Raw genomic sequence first — 19,501 nt, forward strand, 5'->3', positions numbered from 1 at the left:
GGAAGGACACAAAGTCAAAGTTGACCACCTCTGGGGCCAGAAATTCAGGGGTTCTAAAATTGAGAGCTTTCCTGAGGCCTGTATCTGATTCCCAGGAAGAAAGAACATTCATTTTTAAGGTTATCTTTGAGAGAGCTGCTACCAATGCTCACAATAAAGCCCCCGACACACACACAGCTGTGGAGAAAGGAGACATTACCTTCTGACCAGCCCAAAGTCGATAATCTTCACCTGATGGCCAGTGTGATTCACACAAAGGATATTCTCCGGTTGTAAACATTGTAGTGGATAAATGAGCCATTAATTACTTTTCATGACACCGACACATGCGTGAGTGCCTCTTTGGTTCATGGTGAGTGACCACGCAGTGCTTCAAGTGGTGATGAAAATGTGTCTTGTCATTTGTGACAGTTGGTGGTGGGCCTTAAAATCTGGTTTGAGACAATGCATATCGAGTCCACCATACTCACTTTCAGGTCGAGGTGGAGGACGTACAACTGATGCATGTAGCTGACCCTTTCACAGATCCGCTTGGCAAACACCATGGCATCCACCTCGGTCAGCGGTGCACTCTCATCCACGATCCTTTCAAACATCTCAACACTGCCACACACAGACAGCACGTTGACCAACTCCACTGCTCCTTTCCCCTTTCCATTGTGTTCTTTTATTTGATGGATGTAATGCACTTTGCTTCGTCATGTATCCATATTTGTGGTGATTCTGGCTACTGTATGTATGTCTCTGAATGTGTATTTTGTACTATAGTGTATGCTGCCAGCAAACCAAATCTCCCCTCAGGAGATCAGTAAAGTATATTAATGAATTGTTAATTTATTGATCCCTGTTAAATTATATGTAGAATGTTGGGAAGCACTACAGTGTAATGGAGTTCATGACAAGGAACATCAGAATGGAATATGAAGGAATAGTAGCAACTTACTATTCCAGAATTAACACCAGCTGGTGCTTGGCCTCAAAGACCTCGTAGAGCTGGAGGATGTTGGGATGACTCAGCTGTTTCATCGCCTGCACCTCGTTATTCACCTTTTTTCACAGGCAAATGTCAACATACAAATATGTACCTGTAAAAAATAAATATATATATATATATGTGTATATCATGTTGACATTTATCAACATGGTAAAAGACCATGCAGTGTATACATTTAACCATTCACACGAGGAAACCGACTCCAAGTAACTTAGCAGTGACAAGTGAGGTCCTGCCTGGCAGAGATGCTGTCCTAGGTAGTGGCTCGATGGGTGGGGCTTGGGAAATTCCCTGGCAGGTGTGGTGGCCCCTTTGCTCCAGACCTCATTTACAAGACAAAACAGAATAGTCCTCAATGGAAATTGGACACATTTCCTACAAGCCTCTCATTTTCACAATAGCATGTTGTAACATCAACATTGAGAGAGAAAAATCATTGTAATTTATATCCACTTCACAGCTATTCATCTCCTTTCAAATGCTGTTTGAAACTTTAATTCATATTAATCACATGGCATTGGTTGAGACATTGAAATACAACCTTTCTGACCTGTAGTGAGCTCAGTCAAACTAAGTCTGTGAATAATGATACAATACTTCCATGTGTCATTGAACACGTTACCTTTGGTCAGGCCCTCTAAAGTCCTCTGCATTTTACTCATCCTCCTCTCCAAATTGGTAGGCCTGATCACCGACAACGACGAGACAGCCTATAGGGAGGAGGTCAGAGACCTGGCCGGGTGGTGCCAGAATAACAACCTATCCCTCAACGTAACCAAGACTAAGGAGATGATTGTGGACTACAGGAAAAGGAGTACCGAGCACGCCCCCACGGCAATTGCTCGGCCTCCGACCGCAAGGCACTTCAGAGGGTAGTGCGTACGGCCCAGTACATCACTGGGGCAAAGCTGCCTGCCATCCAGGACCTCTACACCAGGCAGTGTCAGAGGAAGGCCCTAAAAATTGTCATAGACCCCTGCCACCCCAGTCATAGACTGTTCTCTCTACTACCGCATGGCAAGCGGTACCGGAGTGCCAAGTCTAGGACCAAAAGGCTTCTCAACAGTTTTTACCCCCAAGCCATACGACTCCTGGAGTACGCACTACCCTCTGAAGTGCCTTGCGGTCGGAGACCGAGCAATTGCCGTACCAGGTCAGGATGCTCTCGATGTTGCAGCTGTAGAACCTTTTGAGGATCTAAGGGCCCATGCCAAATCTTATTAGTTTCCTGTTGGGGAATAGGCTTTGTCGTGCCCTCTTCACGACTGTCTTGGTGTGTTTGGACCATTCTAGTTTGTTGTTGACGTGGACACCAATGAACTTGAAGCTCTCATCAACCTGCTCCACTACAGCCCCATCAATGAGAATGGGGGCGTGCTCGGTACTCCTTTTCCTGTAGTCCACAATCATCTCCTTAGTCTTGGTTACGTTGAGGGATAGGTTGTTATTCTGGCACCACCCGGCCAGGTCTCTGACCTCTCTCTCACTAAACTATCAGATACTGTTCCGCCATAATACTCTTCCTGTTTCAGATACTCTTTCCAATTTGTTTTGGTGTTTGTTGGTTATGCTGCGCTGTTTCATGTTAACTTGTTTCATTTTGGAATTGAAATATACAGGTTACTGCCAAAATAATGGAAACACAAGGATACAAAGTATATTGCTTCCACACAGGTTCAGTTCCTGAGTTAAACAATTAACATCCCATCAAGCTTAGGGTCATGTATAAAAATGCTGGGCAGGCAATTATCTTCGGGCTTAGCTGTGGTCAATTTGCAGTGTACAAATAATTGTTTTGGCCATCTGCTCCAACAACAACAAAAAATACAGTACCAGTCAAAAGTTTGGACACACCTCATTCCAGGGTTTCTTTATTTTTCCACATTGTACAATAGAAGACATCAAAACAATGAACACATATGGAATCACATAGTAAGCAAAATAATCTAAATATATTCAAAATTTTAGATTTTTCCAAGTAGCCACCCTTTGCCTTGACAGCTTTGCACACTTTCAACCAGCTTCATGAGGTAGTCACCTGGAATCTATTTAAATTAAAACAGGTGTGCCTTGTTAAGAGGCACACCCAAGAAAGGAACAAACCAGGCTCTGAGGGGTGGCCAATCCTCTTCTGGCTGTACAGAGTGGAGATAACAGTACAGCGCCAAGATCTTCAAACTTTCATAGATGACCAGCAGGGTCAAATAATAAATCAGTGGTTGTAGAGTGCAACAGATCAGCACCTCGGGAGTAAATGTCAGTTTGCTTTTCATAGCTGAGCATTGAGTTCGAGACAGGTGCAGCAGTCGAAAACAGCACATCCAGTGAACAGGCCGGGGTTCCATAGCCACAGGCAGAACAGTTGAAAATCTTGCGCAGTTGGTTAACCTCTGGTCCTGGAGATAGTCAACACTTATATACCCAGCTCTAGTGCTGTAAGCTTCCCCCCCAGGGGGAAAAACCAGACTACCGGTCCCTGGCAGAAAAAAGGTTGAGAAACACTGCAATAGCTCAAAGAATTCAAGAAGTATCAGCGAATGTTGTAGTCCATTTTTATTGGCAGAAGGCTGCTGCAACATGTTGCAGAGACAGTCAAGACTACATTCATGTCAGGAAATTAAATACAGGTAACAAGACTTCAAAGACAGATTATGAATTTAAAGCCTGGTGTTTTAAAAGGTTAAGACATTAAGAACATGACTTTATTATACATAATTGAAATCAAAGCGACAACAAGTCAGAACAAGCAAGAAATGTACAGGCCAGTGGGAACGAGCAGTCAGGTTTTTCCAGAGAAGTTTAAAGCTGAAGAATGGTTCAAACCAATAAAATAAAAAGGCAGACCACAGAAGCGGCATAACTAAATGAAGTGTTTATATAATATACACAACTAAATCCCTTCTCATCCATCACATGCGGAAGCGATCAGAAAAGTTGGGAGACTGGGGCACAGTGAGTGTGACGTTGCTCTTCTTCAGCTCCAGCTGTTTGTAATGTCTGACGGGTTGGGCTTTGTGGACCTGAGGGTCAGAGAGAGGACACTCACGTTACACTAAGGTACAACCAGGGCTTCTGTTCTGACAAACCACCACATGCCCGAATAAAAACTATATTAAATGCCCTAATGAGCAATAAATTTGTTGTATCAGGTGTGTTGGTGCCGGGCTAGAGCAAACATCAGATTAGGGTACACAACATTTTGAAACCGAAAATGATATTTTTTTGACAAGTTCAGGTTGGCCACCCTACCCAGGTGTTTGTGCTGGAACAAAAGCCAGCACATCTAGAGGGAGACTGGTTAATTTCAATAGAATTGTTTAAAAGTGGTATACGGACAACAAGCCCTAACCAGACTACAACTTAGCGCTACAGTATTTTAAGCACATGACCAACTTCTGGGGGGGCTGGTCTAAGGTCAGTGTAGTTACCTGTTCTTGGCGTAGCCTGGCCATGTCCTCCTTCTCACGCTCCTCCTGCTCCCTGCGCTGTTCCTCCTCCATGCGAGCCCTCAGGGCCTCCTTCTCACTCACCGCCCGGTCAAACTCCAGCCGCTCCTTGGCACGGCGCTCTGTAGACAGCTGGAAGCCCCCTGGAACTACGGAATTATTCATGTCTTCTAAAGAGAGGCAAGTAAAAAGAGGGAGGTGAAAAGGGGTTTTGGTGGCGAGGTGTTTAAAAAAAGATTGGCATGTGGTAAAGGAAAGGCAAAAAGGTTATGAGTGCAGAAGTCCAGCTCAGCATTACCCAAACAAAGCCCACGTAAAGGAGTAGGCAACCCTGATCCAGTGTTGAGACTAAGATACACAAGACTGGAATTTGTAGTTGAGGGAAATAAATAGGCTAGAGATGAGTCAAGACAGGTAATGATCCAAGAGAACTGTTCAGGGTGACAAAAGTGTGGGAAACCCTTAGATAAAGGGTGGGAGGAGAAGTTGTGAGTTAGAGGTCCAACAGGTTTGCAGGACTGTTGTGGTCTATGGCCAGTGCAGAAAGAGGTGAGTGAGGCTGGTGTGATCATACTTACCCAGGACAGAGCGGTTCTCTTTCTTGGGGATGAACGGCTCTTTGTGAGTGACCAAATTTGGTCGAGCTTTGAAGGTGGCTGCCTCAGCCTGGTGCTTCTGTTCCTCCTTCAGCTGGAGAGAACAAAACAGAGAGGGTTTGGGCAGGAATAGTGCTGTGGAGGTCATAAAATTCTGTCAGCCAGTTGTCGTCATGCAAAAGACTTCCGGGCTGACGGTAATTGACCGTTAATTAACAAACACGTTTAGCATCTCCAGGCCTCCACACATACGAGCCACTAGTGCGCGCATTTGTCACATCTACATAAATAAGTTTCCTCCCGAGTGGCGCAGCGGTCTAAGGCACTGCATCGCAGCACTTGAGGCGTCACTACAGACCAGGGTTTGAGCCCAGGCTGTGTCACAACCAGCTGTGACCGGGAGTCCCATATGGGCTGCGCACAATTGGCCCAGCCTTGTCCGGGTTAGGGGAGGGTTTGGCCGGGTGGGGGCTTTACTTGGCTCATCACGCTCTAGTGACTCGTTGTGGGTGGATGCCTGCAGGCTGACTTCGGTCATCAGTTGAACGGTGTTTACTCCTACACATGGGTGCAGACGGCTTCCGGGTTAAGTTGGCGGGTGTTAAGCGCGGTTTGACGGGTCATGTTTCGGAGGACGCATGACTCGACCTTCGCGTCTCCAGAGCCCGTTGGGGAGTTGCAGCGATGAGACAAGCTCTTAATTGGCTATCACGAAATTAGGGCGAAAGAGTAAAATATTTTTATATTTAAAGTAAATATTCACCATCACAACAAATACATTATTTTAGGCAGGTCTAAAGAAACATGAAGAAAATGTATTTCAGAAGAGAATATAAAAGTTGGCTATGCGCCATGCCTTAGGCTTGTTCATTTAGCAGACAAGATGTCCCTTCCCATTATTTTATAGTAAGAATTATTATTGAACTTGGCTGAATAAAATAGAAAGGATATTTTTCCCCATTCCGGAGCAAGAGGGTGCGCATATGAAGCGGCTATGTTGAGTGTAAAAGTGAGAATTTGAAACAGGTCCTATACGCTACATTAAGTTTTGGCAACTTTAGTTGTGAATGATACAAACGTTAGATAAAAAGATATGGGCTGCATGATGCGACTATAGGCTATTGATGAGTTGAGAAAGTCAAAAAAGCCTGCACTCCGTTCCTTGCCTCAGGATGCACATGCGGTTCTCATTAAGTGATCTTATTTTCACCCATCAGACTATTCTCAATTTAATCTAGTCTTTACTAATATGTCAAATTTGTTTCGATTTAGAATGGCTCATTATCAAATGGGCAAGACATGGTCACCCATATGTACTGGAATAGAAAATAGAGGCCACTTTCCCACCAGTACGTTTTCATGCAAGTCGGCTACTCCGGTAATGTCACTGCACAACAGGTGATATTCAGCAAACTCTGTATGCCATGGACTCCCCAACCCTGTTCCTGCAGCAACCCAGTGCTTCAATTTGGGAAACCAAGTGAAAACTGTTCAGGAACATTGATAGTAACATGTTTTCACAACAAAACATTTGATTAAACTGTTGACAGCCCCGCTATGCATGCTGGAGAAAGGAATGAAGGAGATGTAAACTCAGCGGTGAGATATTCTGTAGCTTAATAAGGTAAAGCATAAGCCTATTAATGATAAATATTTGACAAAACGCCCTACTAATTGTAAGCTAAATCTGTGTCATTTAGGCTTCACCAATTACGTACCAAAGATATCTTTAATCAATTTCTTTTCACGTTTTATTGCCATGTGCAGTAGGCTGTGTATTGTATAACAGAACAATAATGTTAATTCAGGTTCTTTGAAACGACCATGTCTTCCACTCAGTTTCAACAGGTTGAACATCAGTTTGGTGAGTTTTAAAAGCACATAGGTGTTTGATGCGATTTTAAATGTCATTTGCATTGGCGTCAGTGTTTGGAGGGACAATAGAGCCCCAAGTACCAGGCCATTAGGACCTGATGATTGTTAGCCAGTTGGGTACAACTAATGTATGCCCAGAGTGCATAACATGATTAGAATTTTACTGTGGTCATGAATGCTGGTGTGGCAGTAATAGGGTCACTGCAACAGCCCTAGGCAGGAAATAGGATTTTGCAAATAGTCGATGCACATATAAAACATTTAAATAAACTTTTAAAAAACTGATTGTGCCTGACATGCAGTACTTTGGTGCCAGTCAGAAATACAGAACTCGTTATTCTATTTATAGGGTCGGAGTATGAAAGAAACGGCATGAACTTAGCCACATCTTCAGTTTGACAGCCGAGCAGGAATTTAATAAATCCAGTCAGTACCACTCCGGAGTTGTCCAGGGACCCTGCCTTGGCCTTACCATCTGCTCCCAGCGGTCGTGCTTGACAGCTCCCCGCTCATCGATGAGCAGCTTGAAGGGCTCAAGCTTGGTGGGCTCAGCCACCTTCTTCTCTGGCAGGACCACCTCATGGAAGTCCGGCAGCGGCTGGGCCTTGAACTTTGGCACCTGAGGTTCAGAATTTTTTATTGACCTGGTTACGATCATTTTCTAGCTAAACAACTTGCAGCAAAAAGGCTTTAAATCATTATCCCAAAATAATGTTGCACCACAAATCTTAGATGCGCAACACCTTGCTCGTCACCATCTAATGACAAGGTACAACAGGCAACTGCTCCTGTAACCCCTCTAGTGGCATTACTCATCAGGTCTCCCCATATTAATAGAATTTAAGGCAAACGCAACCCGAGGAGAAAACTGAACACTTTTAAGGCAGTACCTCTTCATGCCTCAGCTCCTCCAGCCTCTTCTCTTTCAGCAGCCTTCTCTCACACTCCCTCTCTTCAAAGGAGAAGGGGCACACGTCCATCTGGGTCTTGTCCTGGAGCTTAGGCTGGAAGGGCAGGCCAAAGTGGGGCGCCGCGTGGGCCTTGAGCGGGGCCGGGGGTTTTACCTCCTCCACCTTTCTGTCTATGCGCACCCTCTTCTTCAGGGCCCATGCAGGGGACTCTGGAACAGTGGGACACAGCACCTTCTTCTCTGGGACACCCTGTAAACCAACAGGTGTGGGTAGCCCATTAGCAAGGGCACCATCACATCATATATACCATCATGGTATTATACCAGAGCTAGAATGTTTTGCAAAATACTACATTTCTGTTCTTTGTTTGGCATGACAATACCATAAGGAGCAGATAGCAAACAGACTGGCATGCAGGCTACATGTACTACCAATCCATGACAATCTAGTTAAAACTAGAGTTGGCTGTGTAGCACTCACCACCACCTCCTCTAGGATCCTGACCGGTAGCGGGCGGGAGTGGAAGGTGTGCTGCTCCTCGGGCTCCTCCGGCTTCTTACTGGCATTTCGATCCGTCAGCCTCTTGTCCATGTGCAAATGAAAGGCCTCAGGCCGCGTGGACTCCTTCACCGTGGGCTTCTTGGGGTTCAGCGCCCCCTCTAGGATCTTCCTGTTCAGCTCCAGGGCCTTGAACTTAAACCTGGAAGATACCACAGGACAGGGGTGGATAATGAAGGTTGCAAATAGAATAAGTGAAGACAATTCCTTATTCAAATTGAAACAAATCATATATGTTCTAAACAATGCATTTCTATCCTCTTGAAGAGGGTTCAAGGTCGTTGGACCACGAATGGGCTGGAGCACCAGTAAACGTGTCGGCTTCATTGGTAGAAGCAACCCACCAAGTTGAATAACTACTATTTATAGGCCACACCGCATGCCAGCAGAAGAACAGAGTGAAGAAGCCTTAAGTGTGGACTCACTGTTGGAGTTTCTGGAGTTCCTCAGCCTCAAGCTCAGCGCTGCTCTTGACTGCCGTGGGTCGGCTCCTCTGCCGGGTCATCAGCTGAGGGGTGTGAGGGTGGGTGATCTTCAGCTGCTCACTCTTCACAGGCGACGGGCCTGAAGGAGAGAATCATTGTAGTTTGCTGCCATTTATACTTCACGTACATGCATCCAGTGAGCACACCCCAGAGCGTGGGACTGCCACCATTGCCTGTCATGTATAACAGCAAGGACTGGCTGGATTAGAGCTAATACACACCCTTCTCGTGGCTCTGTCGACTGCGAAGGTGGTAGCGGGTTGGAGTCCGTCTCTGAAACTGCTCAATCTGCTGGGCCATGGGCACGTAGGGGGCAGGGTCCTCCAGCTTCCTCTTGCTGCCAGTAGACAGGTTAAAGGGCTTGGGCACAGTGGTACCATTTGGCGCCTTGGCCTGAAAAAGAAAATAATTCAGGAGATGACATCAAGGGGAAACAAATAATCACAAATATGTCTGGGTGAAGCGACAACCTAGGGAAGTGGAAAAGTCATATATTTGGGTTGCACCCATCCCAACCTTTTCTCAATATAGGGGGTGCTGTTTCAACGTTAGCATTTATCGTCTCCAAATTAAACTGCCTCATACTCAATTCTTGCTCGTACAATATGCATATTATTATTACTATTGGATAGAAAACAATCTCTAGTTTCTAAAACCGTTTGAATTATGTCTGTGGGTGAACCAGAACTCTTTCTACAGCGAAACTCATGACAGGACATGCGAAGCTCTGAAAAATAGTCTCTGATCTCAGATCAGTTGAAAACTGTGTGTGCCCTATGGCTTGACATGAACTGCACCCGCCTTCCCCTGGATGTCAGTAACCAATGAGAAGTGGAATGGTGTCTCTACGTGTTTGTCAGAGTTTATAAAAGGGAATGGAGTGAGATGACCCTTCCTTTTGACGCTCGCCAGGACGCAAGGGAGGACATCAGAATCGCATGCTCAAAAGCTCTCGTTATTGATCAAAGATCTATCCGTCTGTGATTTAGTTCGATATAGGTGTTAGAAACATCATAACGAAGTTATTTGAAACCGATTTATATCAGTTTATGCGAGTATATTGCTATTTTTCGGAATTTCCTTAGTATTGCGTTTGACGATTTGGGCATGTGTGTGCCGTGTAGCTATCGTTAGCTGCTAGTTCTGAAGTTGAGGAGGTCGTTTTACAACAAAGCAACAATACTTTTGGACAAAGGACACATTGCCCAAGATACTGATGGAAGCTCGTCCAAAAGTAAGAGTTATTTATGATGATTTTATTCCGTATTTATGTGGAAAAATTTAAACGCAGTTGTCGGCCATTTTTTGCGGCACTAGTCTGGCTGTAACTCACAACGTATGTCTTGTAACGTTAATTTTAAAAATCTAAATCAGCAGTTGCATTAATAACCAATGCATCTTTCATTAGCTGTCCAACCTGTATTTTTTTAGTCAATCTAATCGATAAATAATCGTAATCATAGGTGCCTTTCCAAGATGGCGCCGGCCCGAATGCATGCCATGTTTTGACAGATTACATTGCATAACCAAGATTTTTGATGCTAAATATGCACATTTTCGAACAAACTCTATATGCATTGTGTAATATGATGTTACAGGACTGTCATCTGAAGAATTCTGAGAAGGTTAGTGAAAAAATGTATATATTTTGGTGGCGATAACGTTATCGCCCCCTTTGCCTTGATTTAATGCTGGGGTGATGTTAGCTCATGTGGTATGCTAATATAACGATATATTGTGTCTTCCCTGTAAAACACTTAGAAAATCTGAAATATTGTCTGGATTCACAAGATCTGTGTCTTTCGATTGCTGTATGCTGTGTATTTTTCAGAAATGTTTTAGGATGAGTATTTTGGTAATTGACGTCGGTCTCTGTAATTATTCCGGCTGCTTCCAACGCTATTTCAGATTGCAGCTGCAATGTACAACTGTGATTTATACCTGAAAAATGCACATTAAAAAAAACAAAACATATCCTATACCATAAATATGTTATCAGACTGTCATCTTATGAAGTTGTTTCTTGGTTAGTGGCTATATATATCTTTATTTAGTCTAATTAGTGATAGCTACTGATGCAGGGGAAAAATGGTGGAGTAAAAAAAGTTGTGTCTTTTGCTAACGTGGTTAGCTAATAGATTTACATATTGTGTCTTCCCTGTAAAACATTTTAAAAATCAGAAATGATGGCTGGATTCACAAGATCTGTATCTTTCATCTGGTGTCTTGGACTTGGGATTTAATGATATTTAGATGCTTGTATTTACTTGTGACGCTATGCTAGGCTATGCTAGTCAGCTTTTTTACTGTGGGGGGTGCTCCCGGATCCGGGATGGGTACCAAGTAAAAGTTAAACTGCCATAGCGGCTGATGTGGCCCAAAAAAAAAGCTAGCTACTTACGGGGGAGGATGGGTGCTTGCGGAGCTGAGCGGTGAAGTCCATCTCCTTGTGCGGTGGCAAGGTGCTGACCTTGACACGTCCGTCTGTGCTGAAGTTGAACTCTTTGGGTACGGTGGTGGCCAGAGCCAGCTTCTTTGGGGGCTGACCTGAGTGACGACATGATTGACCAGATGAAATTCTGCTTAATGCAGACAGATTACTCCTTCATACAATTGAAGCTACTCACTGCCTGCCATTGCAGCCCTGTAACTGGCCTCGTTCCTCTTCCGCTGGTCAGCCACTTCCTTCTGAAGAGCCTTGATGCGCTCCATCTCCTGCTGCTCAGAGCTCTTATGCCTGGGGTTGACATACAAACGTTATAACACAATTTTGGGATATTAACCTTCAAATGCAGTGTTCCACAATCCTGGTCCTAGAGAACCACTGGGTTTTGCAAGATTTTGTTCTAGCCCAGTGTCAATACTTGATTAGTTGAATAAGGAGAGTTACTGCTAGGGTTATAACGCTGAGTGATGGGAAATGTAACCAGTCAAATTCCTTAACGTATCCACGGATTAAAGGACTGACAGTATTGTCAGCACCAACATCAGGTCATGCATGCCTCCTTTAATTAAAATCGATGAGTGATAGCAGTATGACATACTGTGTGGTGGTGGGGGCCGCTGCAACGTGCCGGGCCTGCGTGGCTGCTCTGGGGTTGAGTCGCACGGTGGTGCGGACACTAAGACTGCGCCTGGGGGGCAGAGATGAGCTCCTGGCAAATGAACAGACCAGGACAGTCTGGTTACTTTTGTCCACAAGACAATTGGTCAAAGTTCATTATTAAAGATGGAATCTGCAGTAGGGGGAAACAGCACCACTGCCCAGGCATTATTGTTTTGTTGACAAAGCAGAGGTGGAGAGCGCTGCATGTGAAAAACTAATAGAGTGATACATTCACCAACACCCAAAATTAATTTCATATTTCAAACCCAATAGTGAATAGTTTGGACCATGCTAAACAAGCCCTCAAAATACATTTCCACCATGGTGGGAGGGGGAAGACAAGGTACTCCAGTTGTTTAACTTCGATGTGTTGACGAAATGTTGTTTTTTTGTGCGTTTTAATTTTTTTTCAGCAGTAGGGTTTGAGCTGTAAGCAGTAAGATGAATTGCTGTCTCTGCCATGACCACATCCAGGGCTAGATAATTCCAGGCACACTGTGGCAAAGGGGAGGATAGTGAAAATGTATAAGTTCACTGACCTTCTCTGCTTCTTGACAGGTGGTGGCACTTGAGGGGCGGTGTGCTGTCCTTCCTCATTGCAGGCTGCCTCTTTGCGCTTTGACACCCTTCAGTGGAGAAAAAAAGTGTTATATTACCACTTAGAAACATACAGTTACTTGGTCTAATACTGACCAGATAGGTCAAATACAATAGGAACTTAATTTAGTCCTGGACTGGTCTGCAGCTAAACAGGTTGATGCTGGTTATAGAAGAAACATTACTTTAGCATTATAACATTTTGCCATCTTTCCTTTCCACTTGAAATGGACTAATAAAAGAAATATTCCAAACATCCATGAATGCAGCAGGGTGGCTGCAATCGGGTTCTTCAAAAAGAACCACATTCCTTAGTAACTCAATTTAACCAATGTAGAGCCTAAGGACTCTCAAAGAGATGTCAGCTGAGCTGAGTGTTCTAGAAGCATCATACCTGCGCGGTTGGGCAGGGGGTCCCTTCCTTTTTGGCTGGGCAGCTCCCGGAGCTGGCTTATTTCCCCAGGAAGTGACAATGTTGGGGAGGGTAGCTGAGGACATGCTCGGGGCATCTGCTGTGGTGGGTCCTGAGGAAGTGCTTGGGGCCTCTACTGTGGAAACAAGAATATATATCACATTACACACAGGTCAGTCCAACTTGTGAATGTAAGTGTGAAAATTTCAGGATAATCATGAAATTGTCTAAAGTACCAACCTGAGTTAGAGTTGTCCTTCACCCTGGGAGATACAATCACCCTGGGCAAGTGTGTTTCAGGGGTCATTCCAAGTGGCATATTGTTTCTGTTTGGGGTGGCAAGGTGGCCAAACATTCTCCCACCCTGGCCAGCACATTGGTCTGCAGAAAGTCACACAATTCAAGAATGAAGTGCAAATTCAACAACTTTGCAAGTTACAATAGGTGATAAAGCATTTAACACCCAGACCCCCATTTGTCAGCGTGCTCCAATATTTCAAAATGCATACATTAATCTTGGGAAGATCCATCCTTACACAGCCCATGGGAATTGTAGTCGTTGCCTTACTAACAACCCCGTATTTCCTCCAAAATACGGTATAATATTGTGTACAAGTCTGCGAACATATCTTACCAAACCAAATGTCTGCGTTGTCCTCCGTATCCAATGCTTTGAAATCAATGACATGTGACGGTGCATCAAATTCGTAGTGACTTGCCGATTCACTCTGCGCCATCTCACCATCCATTTCAGCAGCTGTCTGTAGCTGGTCTCCTAACAAGCAGATGTTGATGACAGGAGGCCAATTGTTAAGATAGGAGTTAGTTTTTTTCAAAACGTATCAGTGGCTAACTTCGCTAAATTAGCGAGCAAAACGTCACACTTTTCCCCCATGAACACATTTAACTGCGTAGCGACAATATAGATATACAGTACTTTAACATAACAAGCACAAGAGCCATATAAAAACAAAATACCAGAAATGGTATCGTTATTAGCCACTGAAGCTAGCTACAGTGGCTAACGTCGGGTTACTAGCTAGATACTGTACTGTTGATCCAAATTATCTGGGGATATTATGAGATAAAAAAATTGTTAACATGTTCATAAAAATACACTACATTATATCATACCTTTTAAACGTGTATCTTAGAAACACAACCAAGCCGTAGTGGCAATCCCTTGAGCCGTCAGTTAGCTTCAGTGCTGAAATAACAAAATAAGGTATGGCGTTACCGTTTAAATTTCCTCCCCATTTGAACCAGCCAATCAACAGCCTCTTCCAGAGCAATTGGTTTTCCATTGGCTCAACATGCCTAGATTACGGCATTCTCAAATTATATTTCCTGCCACGTGAGGACTTTCTGTAACAATTCTGAATGCTCACATTCTTACATTTTCATTTGGCTACATTTTACTAATTTAGCAGACACTCTTACCCAGAGTCAAGTAATGTATCTAGATAAGAAACCCACATAAGTAATTGTAATTTAAAATTCCCTAAAAAAAAACAGCTATCAGCAAAAACCTACAACAGTGCACGAGTTCGTTTTGGATGGCCCCCCGGTGCACCGGGTAAGCGGGGTTTACACATTTAAAACTATTCCATTGGTCCTCAAAATAAAACTCCACTCAACTGGGACAACGGCCCATGCAAAACTAACTCTTCCAGTAACAGGGGGGGGGGGGGGGGGGTTCAACAACAACAGATGAAAGGGGAAATCTTTGACCATGTTCTTTGAAGAGCATCATTTTTCCTCATTAATTTATCAACAATGTAACAAATTTTACTCGATGGGCAATCAACTGTACATAATAAATGTGCATTTGCACAGCATCATGCTCTGTAGGCTTAATCTTTATCAATTATTAAATAAAGTAGCAATTTTTTGGCATGTTAGGCCTACTTATTTAGGCCTATGCTATGGTCTAACTTAAACAAATGATATGGATACAAAGGTTGAAATAGACTTGGGTCTTTAATCAACACTCAGTGCAAATAATATTTTTCAGATGTAAAGAAAAAACATGATTCATGTGCATGTTACAATAATGCATTCATTAATCGTAATCAACAATAATAAGTAACAATAGTACAAATACATTTGATAAAAACATATGATATGTAGGCACAACACTGATGTCTGCATGCAGGACATTTCAAGCTTTTGTTCAATAAAGAAAGTCAATACAACTGGGATGGGTGGGGTTGGAGTGAATACGCCTTCCTTCGGAGGGTGCTACATTTTCTGGATCATGACCTGAAATTTACCTGTGTAGAAATAAACAATATGTCAGAAGGATAAAAGTACTGTATATCCCAAGATCATTTTGCTCTTCCCATACCAACATCACACACAACATACTATATCAGTCTGGGCTGGCTGATGTTTTTGGTTGGTTGTTGAGTAATGGTTGGGGCATGGTTATGCTTGAGAATCATAATAGCTCTGGATACCTGTAATAAGTCTAACTTTCATTAAACTGTTTACAACCCTGGATGGCTTGTTTATGGAGGAATGTGTGGTTAGATGTTTAATAGGTTTCTCAATTCACAAGCTCTCCCAAAGAGAAAAGTCTTCCTTACAGGCAGGCATAACGGACACCTCTGCTGTGACAATACTCTTCACTCCCAGGTTGGAAAGCCCTCCTCTAACCAGGCCACATGTGAACGCCAAATACTGCAATGACAGGGGCAGGGAGAACCATTTATGTGGTGAAAGTTGTCCAGGTATAAATGGTGCTTGACAAGTGAGTTTTTCCCCATTATGCTTCCTCACCTTTGGGGCATGCTCCAAATACTGTTTACCGGCAGAGAGCTGAGTGAGTAACCGGAACTTGTTATCCTGCAGGACATAAATACCCTGAAAAATAATCCACAGAAATCAACACTACATGAAAGATTACAATATATTCAGTGAAAATATTTGACTGCATAATATTTCCACGAGAGGTGGTGATTGAAGTGCAATTGGAAAATGTAACCTTACTTGGTGGTTTGTTCTTAGGTTGTCAATTTGCTTTTTGAAGACACAGGTCCAGAAGTCTTTGCAGATGAATTTCATGACATCAAGCTCATCTTTAAACCGTGCTGTGTCTTTGGTGAACCTAAAGAAAAAGAGTATGTTCACCATGATGTTGTTCCCAGGGCCGGCTCCAGACAGAAACAGGTACTTAGGGCCCCAGGCCGCAACCAACCCAGGGCAGCTATCTAAACTTGTAGTAATCATAGTCGAATACCGACCGGTCATGCAGGGCACGTGCCCAGGGGTCCTGACCTCCAGGGGGCCCCTATTGATTTTGTTAGTTACGCTCACTCAGATATCATTAACATGGCATAAATCAATGCAAAATGTGTAGAATTGCAGGAAATTAGACTTAAAACTGAAATGTCTCTCCGGCCAATGGCAAAATGTGTAGAACTGCAGAAAACTTGACTCAAACCTGCAACTTTCATATTTTATTTATTTTTACTCAGTCAGGGTCTCAACTTACTGTTGAGAGTTAGAATACACAAGATGCAAGTTCAAAATGTGGCTGTGCATCAGACATTTTTATCTTGTTATGTCAGTCACTAGCTAGGTTTCCATCCAATTGGATACAGATTTTCATACAAATATTCTAAAATCTGCATAAAAACAATATGTGCATTTTCCCACCAGAGATGTGTTCCCATCGAATTGACATGTTGCAGATAAAAGGCTGTGCGTGATGACGTAATGCATATAAAAATACATTTGCAGTTAAATTCCCATGTACAGAATAAAAATTCAAGTTAAATTGGTTTCTATCGCATTTTCAACTTTACTGGTGGTTTTCTCACAAAACAATGGTGTTTTATAGCGTGTGCCCACTTTGGTACTGGCACGTGCGCTCTAGCCAACAGCGCTACCTACACGCTGTTGGCTAGAGCGCACATATAGCCTACATGATGAGATTATTATAGATAAAAGGGCAAGATTATTTTTAGTTTTCAAACGGCAGCCAAGCATCGATTATCATGTAACCAGAAAAATACCCTCGATATTTATTGGAAAGCAGCATCAAGCTCATCACCTTGCACTTCCACCACCCTGAAGTTCATCATAATTTATTTAATCTCTAGCCTAATAAACTGCATGCTTTCCCGAAGAGTCATAGAAGAGCCATTACCATTGACAGATCAGTTTGGAAAATATCACCCTTGGAGATAATTTGTGTTTGGTGATGTCAGTGATTATTATAATAATTGGAGGTGGTCACAGTGGTAAACAACAACATTAATTATCCTATTAGTATCAATAAATAAACAAAACAAACATAGTGCTTCAACAAACCTTTCTATTAGTCCCTGACCCACCCGGAATCCCATATTTTCCAGTTTGGTAATACATCTCCCATTTTCCTAAAGGATATGAGGATAAAACAACATAATTAGTTATTATGCACACACATTCCGTATGTTCCAATACCATACAAAAAATCTGGCCTCACCATTTCCCCATGTTCAGATGATTTGTATATATACTGTATCACCTCATTGTGTAAAAACTGAAAAAGGGCTTCGTCTGCCATCCTTGGTTATTCCCAAACCTATCAAACACCTCTGGCTAGTAAGGATGACGCCACCCTAAATGCTATCAGTATTCATATATAGATGTTTTTTTTATATATATAACGTTATATATATTCGTCTTTGAATTTAGGGATGTGTGTTTCTACAGTTACTTAATAATGTAGAGCAAAGAACACAACCTAATCGAAATTTCTATGCACCCACGAGTATTTAAGCCAACATATATTTCTAACTAGCCGTCAATAAATTAATATTATTAAATATCTCAACTGAGTCGTGAGACGCAAAGATTTAACGATGAGACATGAAAATAAACATCTGACAGAGGTCCTTCTTTTCACACTAGCAAACAGTCGGCCAAAATAATGCCTGAACAGGAGGCAAAAAAGACAAATAAAATGATGAATATCTGATTATTACATTCCTTATTATTTAACAGTTCATACGTTTAAAAAATGTTAGGGGATGTATGTGTTAATTAGACACGAGAAACATTGTGGCAATGTGGGCGACAACGTTACAAAAGCATATATGGGCTACTTCCATAGAGATAGATAGAGGACTCATCTTTGTATCTGTGCCATTGTAGCGTCTGTGATAGCATCAAATCAAATCAAATTGTATTGGTCACATGTGCCGAAAACAACAGGTGTAGACTTTACCACGAAATGCTTACTTACGAGCTCATTCCCAACAATGCAGAGTTAAAAAGTAAGAACAATATATGCTACAGTATGTACAAAAGTGACTAGACAATCAGGATAGATAATAAACAGAGTAGCAGCAGCGCACGTAACGAGTATGAAAGTCTGTCTATCGGTGTGTATGTGTAGTCAATATGTATATGTTTTGTGTGTGTGAGCATATGTAGGTATAAGTGTGTGACTAGAGTCTAGTGAGTTTGCAGAAAATCAGTGCAAATATCATAATAAATAATAAAGGGGGTCAATGTAAATAGTCCGGGTAGCCATTTGAAGTGATGTTCATCAGGCGGATCCCTATTTTTGAACACAAGCATGGTACCAATAATTGCTTCTATTTCACCAGATGTACAATACCAGCCAAAAGTTTGGACTCACCTACTCATTCAAGGGTTTTTCTTTATTTTTACTATTTTCTACATTGTAGAATAACAGTGAAGACATCAGAACAATGAAATAAAACATATGGAATCATGTTGTAACCCAAAAAAGTGTTAAACAAATACAATTTTATATTTGAGATTATTCAAAGTAGCCACCCTTTGCCTTGATGACAGCTTTGCACAATCTTGGCATTCTCTCAACCAGCTTCACATGGAATGCTTTTTCAACAGTCTTGAAGGAGTTCCCACATATACTGAGCATTTGTTGGATGCTTTTCCTTCACTCTGCGGTCCAACCCATCCCAAACCATCTCAATTGGGTTGAGCTCGTGTGATTGTGGAGGCCAGGTCATCTGATGAAGCATTCCATCACTCTCCTTCTTGATCAAATAGCCCTTACACAGCCTGGAGGTGTGTTGGGTCATTGTCCTGTTGAAAAACAAATGATAGTCCCACTAAGCGCAAACCAGATGGGAACTCTAAATAAATTGAATTCTAAATAAATCACTGACAGTATCAGCAGCAAAGCTCCTTCTCCATGCTTCACAGTGGGAACCACACATGCGGAGATCATCCGTTCACCTACTCTGCGTCTCACAAAGACACAGCGGTTGGAGCCAAAAATCACAAATTTGGACTCATCAGATGTCCATTGCTCGTGTTTCTTGGCCCAAGCAAGTCTCTTATTCTTATTGGTGTCCTTCAGTAGTGGTTTCTTTGCAGCAATTAGACCATGAAGGCCTGATTTACGCAGTCTCCTCTGAACAGTTGATGTTGAGATGTGTCTGTTACTTGAACTCTGTGAAGCATTTATTTGGGCTGCAATCTGAGGTGCAGTTAACTCTAATGAATTTATCCTCTGCAACAGAGGTAACCCTGGG

At 42.7% G+C, this 19,501-nt stretch overlaps 2 protein-coding genes across 4 annotated transcripts; both read right to left on the reverse strand.

The window, feature by feature from the left end:
• Positions 1-3,529: 3,529 nt before the first annotated feature.
• On the reverse strand, positions 3,530-14,246 carry LOC139556995 (targeting protein for Xklp2-B-like). Of its 2 annotated transcripts, XM_071371242.1 has the most exons (16): positions 14,115-14,246; positions 13,615-13,755; positions 13,221-13,361; positions 12,963-13,116; positions 12,511-12,597; positions 11,910-12,020; positions 11,493-11,602; positions 11,267-11,412; positions 9,087-9,258; positions 8,806-8,944; positions 8,303-8,522; positions 7,802-8,071; positions 7,384-7,530; positions 5,019-5,130; positions 4,423-4,610; positions 3,530-4,014 (listed from the first exon to the last, which is right to left on the reverse strand). In XM_071371242.1, the coding sequence occupies exons 2-16, from the start codon at positions 13,727-13,729 to the stop codon at positions 3,904-3,906; spliced, it is 2,223 nt and encodes a 740-aa protein (XP_071227343.1). In that variant the 5' UTR covers positions 13,730-13,755; positions 14,115-14,246; the 3' UTR covers positions 3,530-3,903. The 2 variants fall into 2 exon arrangements, with proteins under 2 accessions (XP_071227343.1, XP_071227344.1); XM_071371243.1 differs by lacking the exon at positions 11,910-12,020.
• Positions 14,247-14,941: 695 nt separating this feature from the next.
• Positions 14,942-17,894, reverse strand: trappc6b (trafficking protein particle complex subunit 6B). Of its 2 annotated transcripts, none has more exons than XM_071371244.1 (6): positions 17,455-17,894; positions 17,298-17,365; positions 15,972-16,089; positions 15,762-15,845; positions 15,569-15,662; positions 14,942-15,253 (listed from the first exon to the last, which is right to left on the reverse strand). In XM_071371244.1, the coding sequence occupies exons 1-6, from the start codon at positions 17,533-17,535 to the stop codon at positions 15,222-15,224; spliced, it is 477 nt and encodes a 158-aa protein (XP_071227345.1). In that variant the 5' UTR covers positions 17,536-17,894; the 3' UTR covers positions 14,942-15,221. The 2 variants fall into 2 exon arrangements, with proteins under 2 accessions (XP_071227345.1, XP_071227346.1); XM_071371245.1 differs by having other exon boundaries at positions 15,762-15,827; positions 17,455-17,887.
• Between the last annotated feature and the right edge of the window lie 1,607 nt (positions 17,895-19,501).

The sequence above is a fragment of the Salvelinus alpinus genome, chromosome 28 (genome assembly GCF_045679555.1).
Source record: "Salvelinus alpinus chromosome 28, SLU_Salpinus.1, whole genome shotgun sequence".
Classification (NCBI taxonomy): domain Eukaryota; kingdom Metazoa; phylum Chordata; class Actinopteri; order Salmoniformes; family Salmonidae; genus Salvelinus; species Salvelinus alpinus.

Coding starts and splice junctions, on each gene's coding strand:
- trappc6b (XM_071371244.1), bottom strand. CDS start 17,535: ATGGCAGACGAAGCCCTTTTTCAGTTTTTACACAATGAGGTGATACAG. Junction 15,663..15,761: donor ATTTGGAGCATGCCCCAAAG/GTGAGGAAGCAT, acceptor CTGTCATTGCAG/TATTTGGCGTTCACATGTGG. Junction 15,254..15,568: donor GGTGTCCGTTATGCCTGCCT/GTAAGGAAGACT, acceptor ATTTCTACACAG/GTAAATTTCAGGTCATGATC.
- LOC139556995 (XM_071371242.1), bottom strand. CDS start 13,729: ATGGATGGTGAGATGGCGCAGAGTGAATCGGCAAGTCACTACGAATTT. Junction 13,117..13,220: donor GAAGGACAACTCTAACTCAG/GTTGGTACTTTA, acceptor TTGTTTCCACAG/TAGAGGCCCCAAGCACTTCC. Junction 8,523..8,805: donor GAACTCCAGAAACTCCAACA/GTGAGTCCACAC, acceptor GGTATCTTCCAG/GTTTAAGTTCAAGGCCCTGG.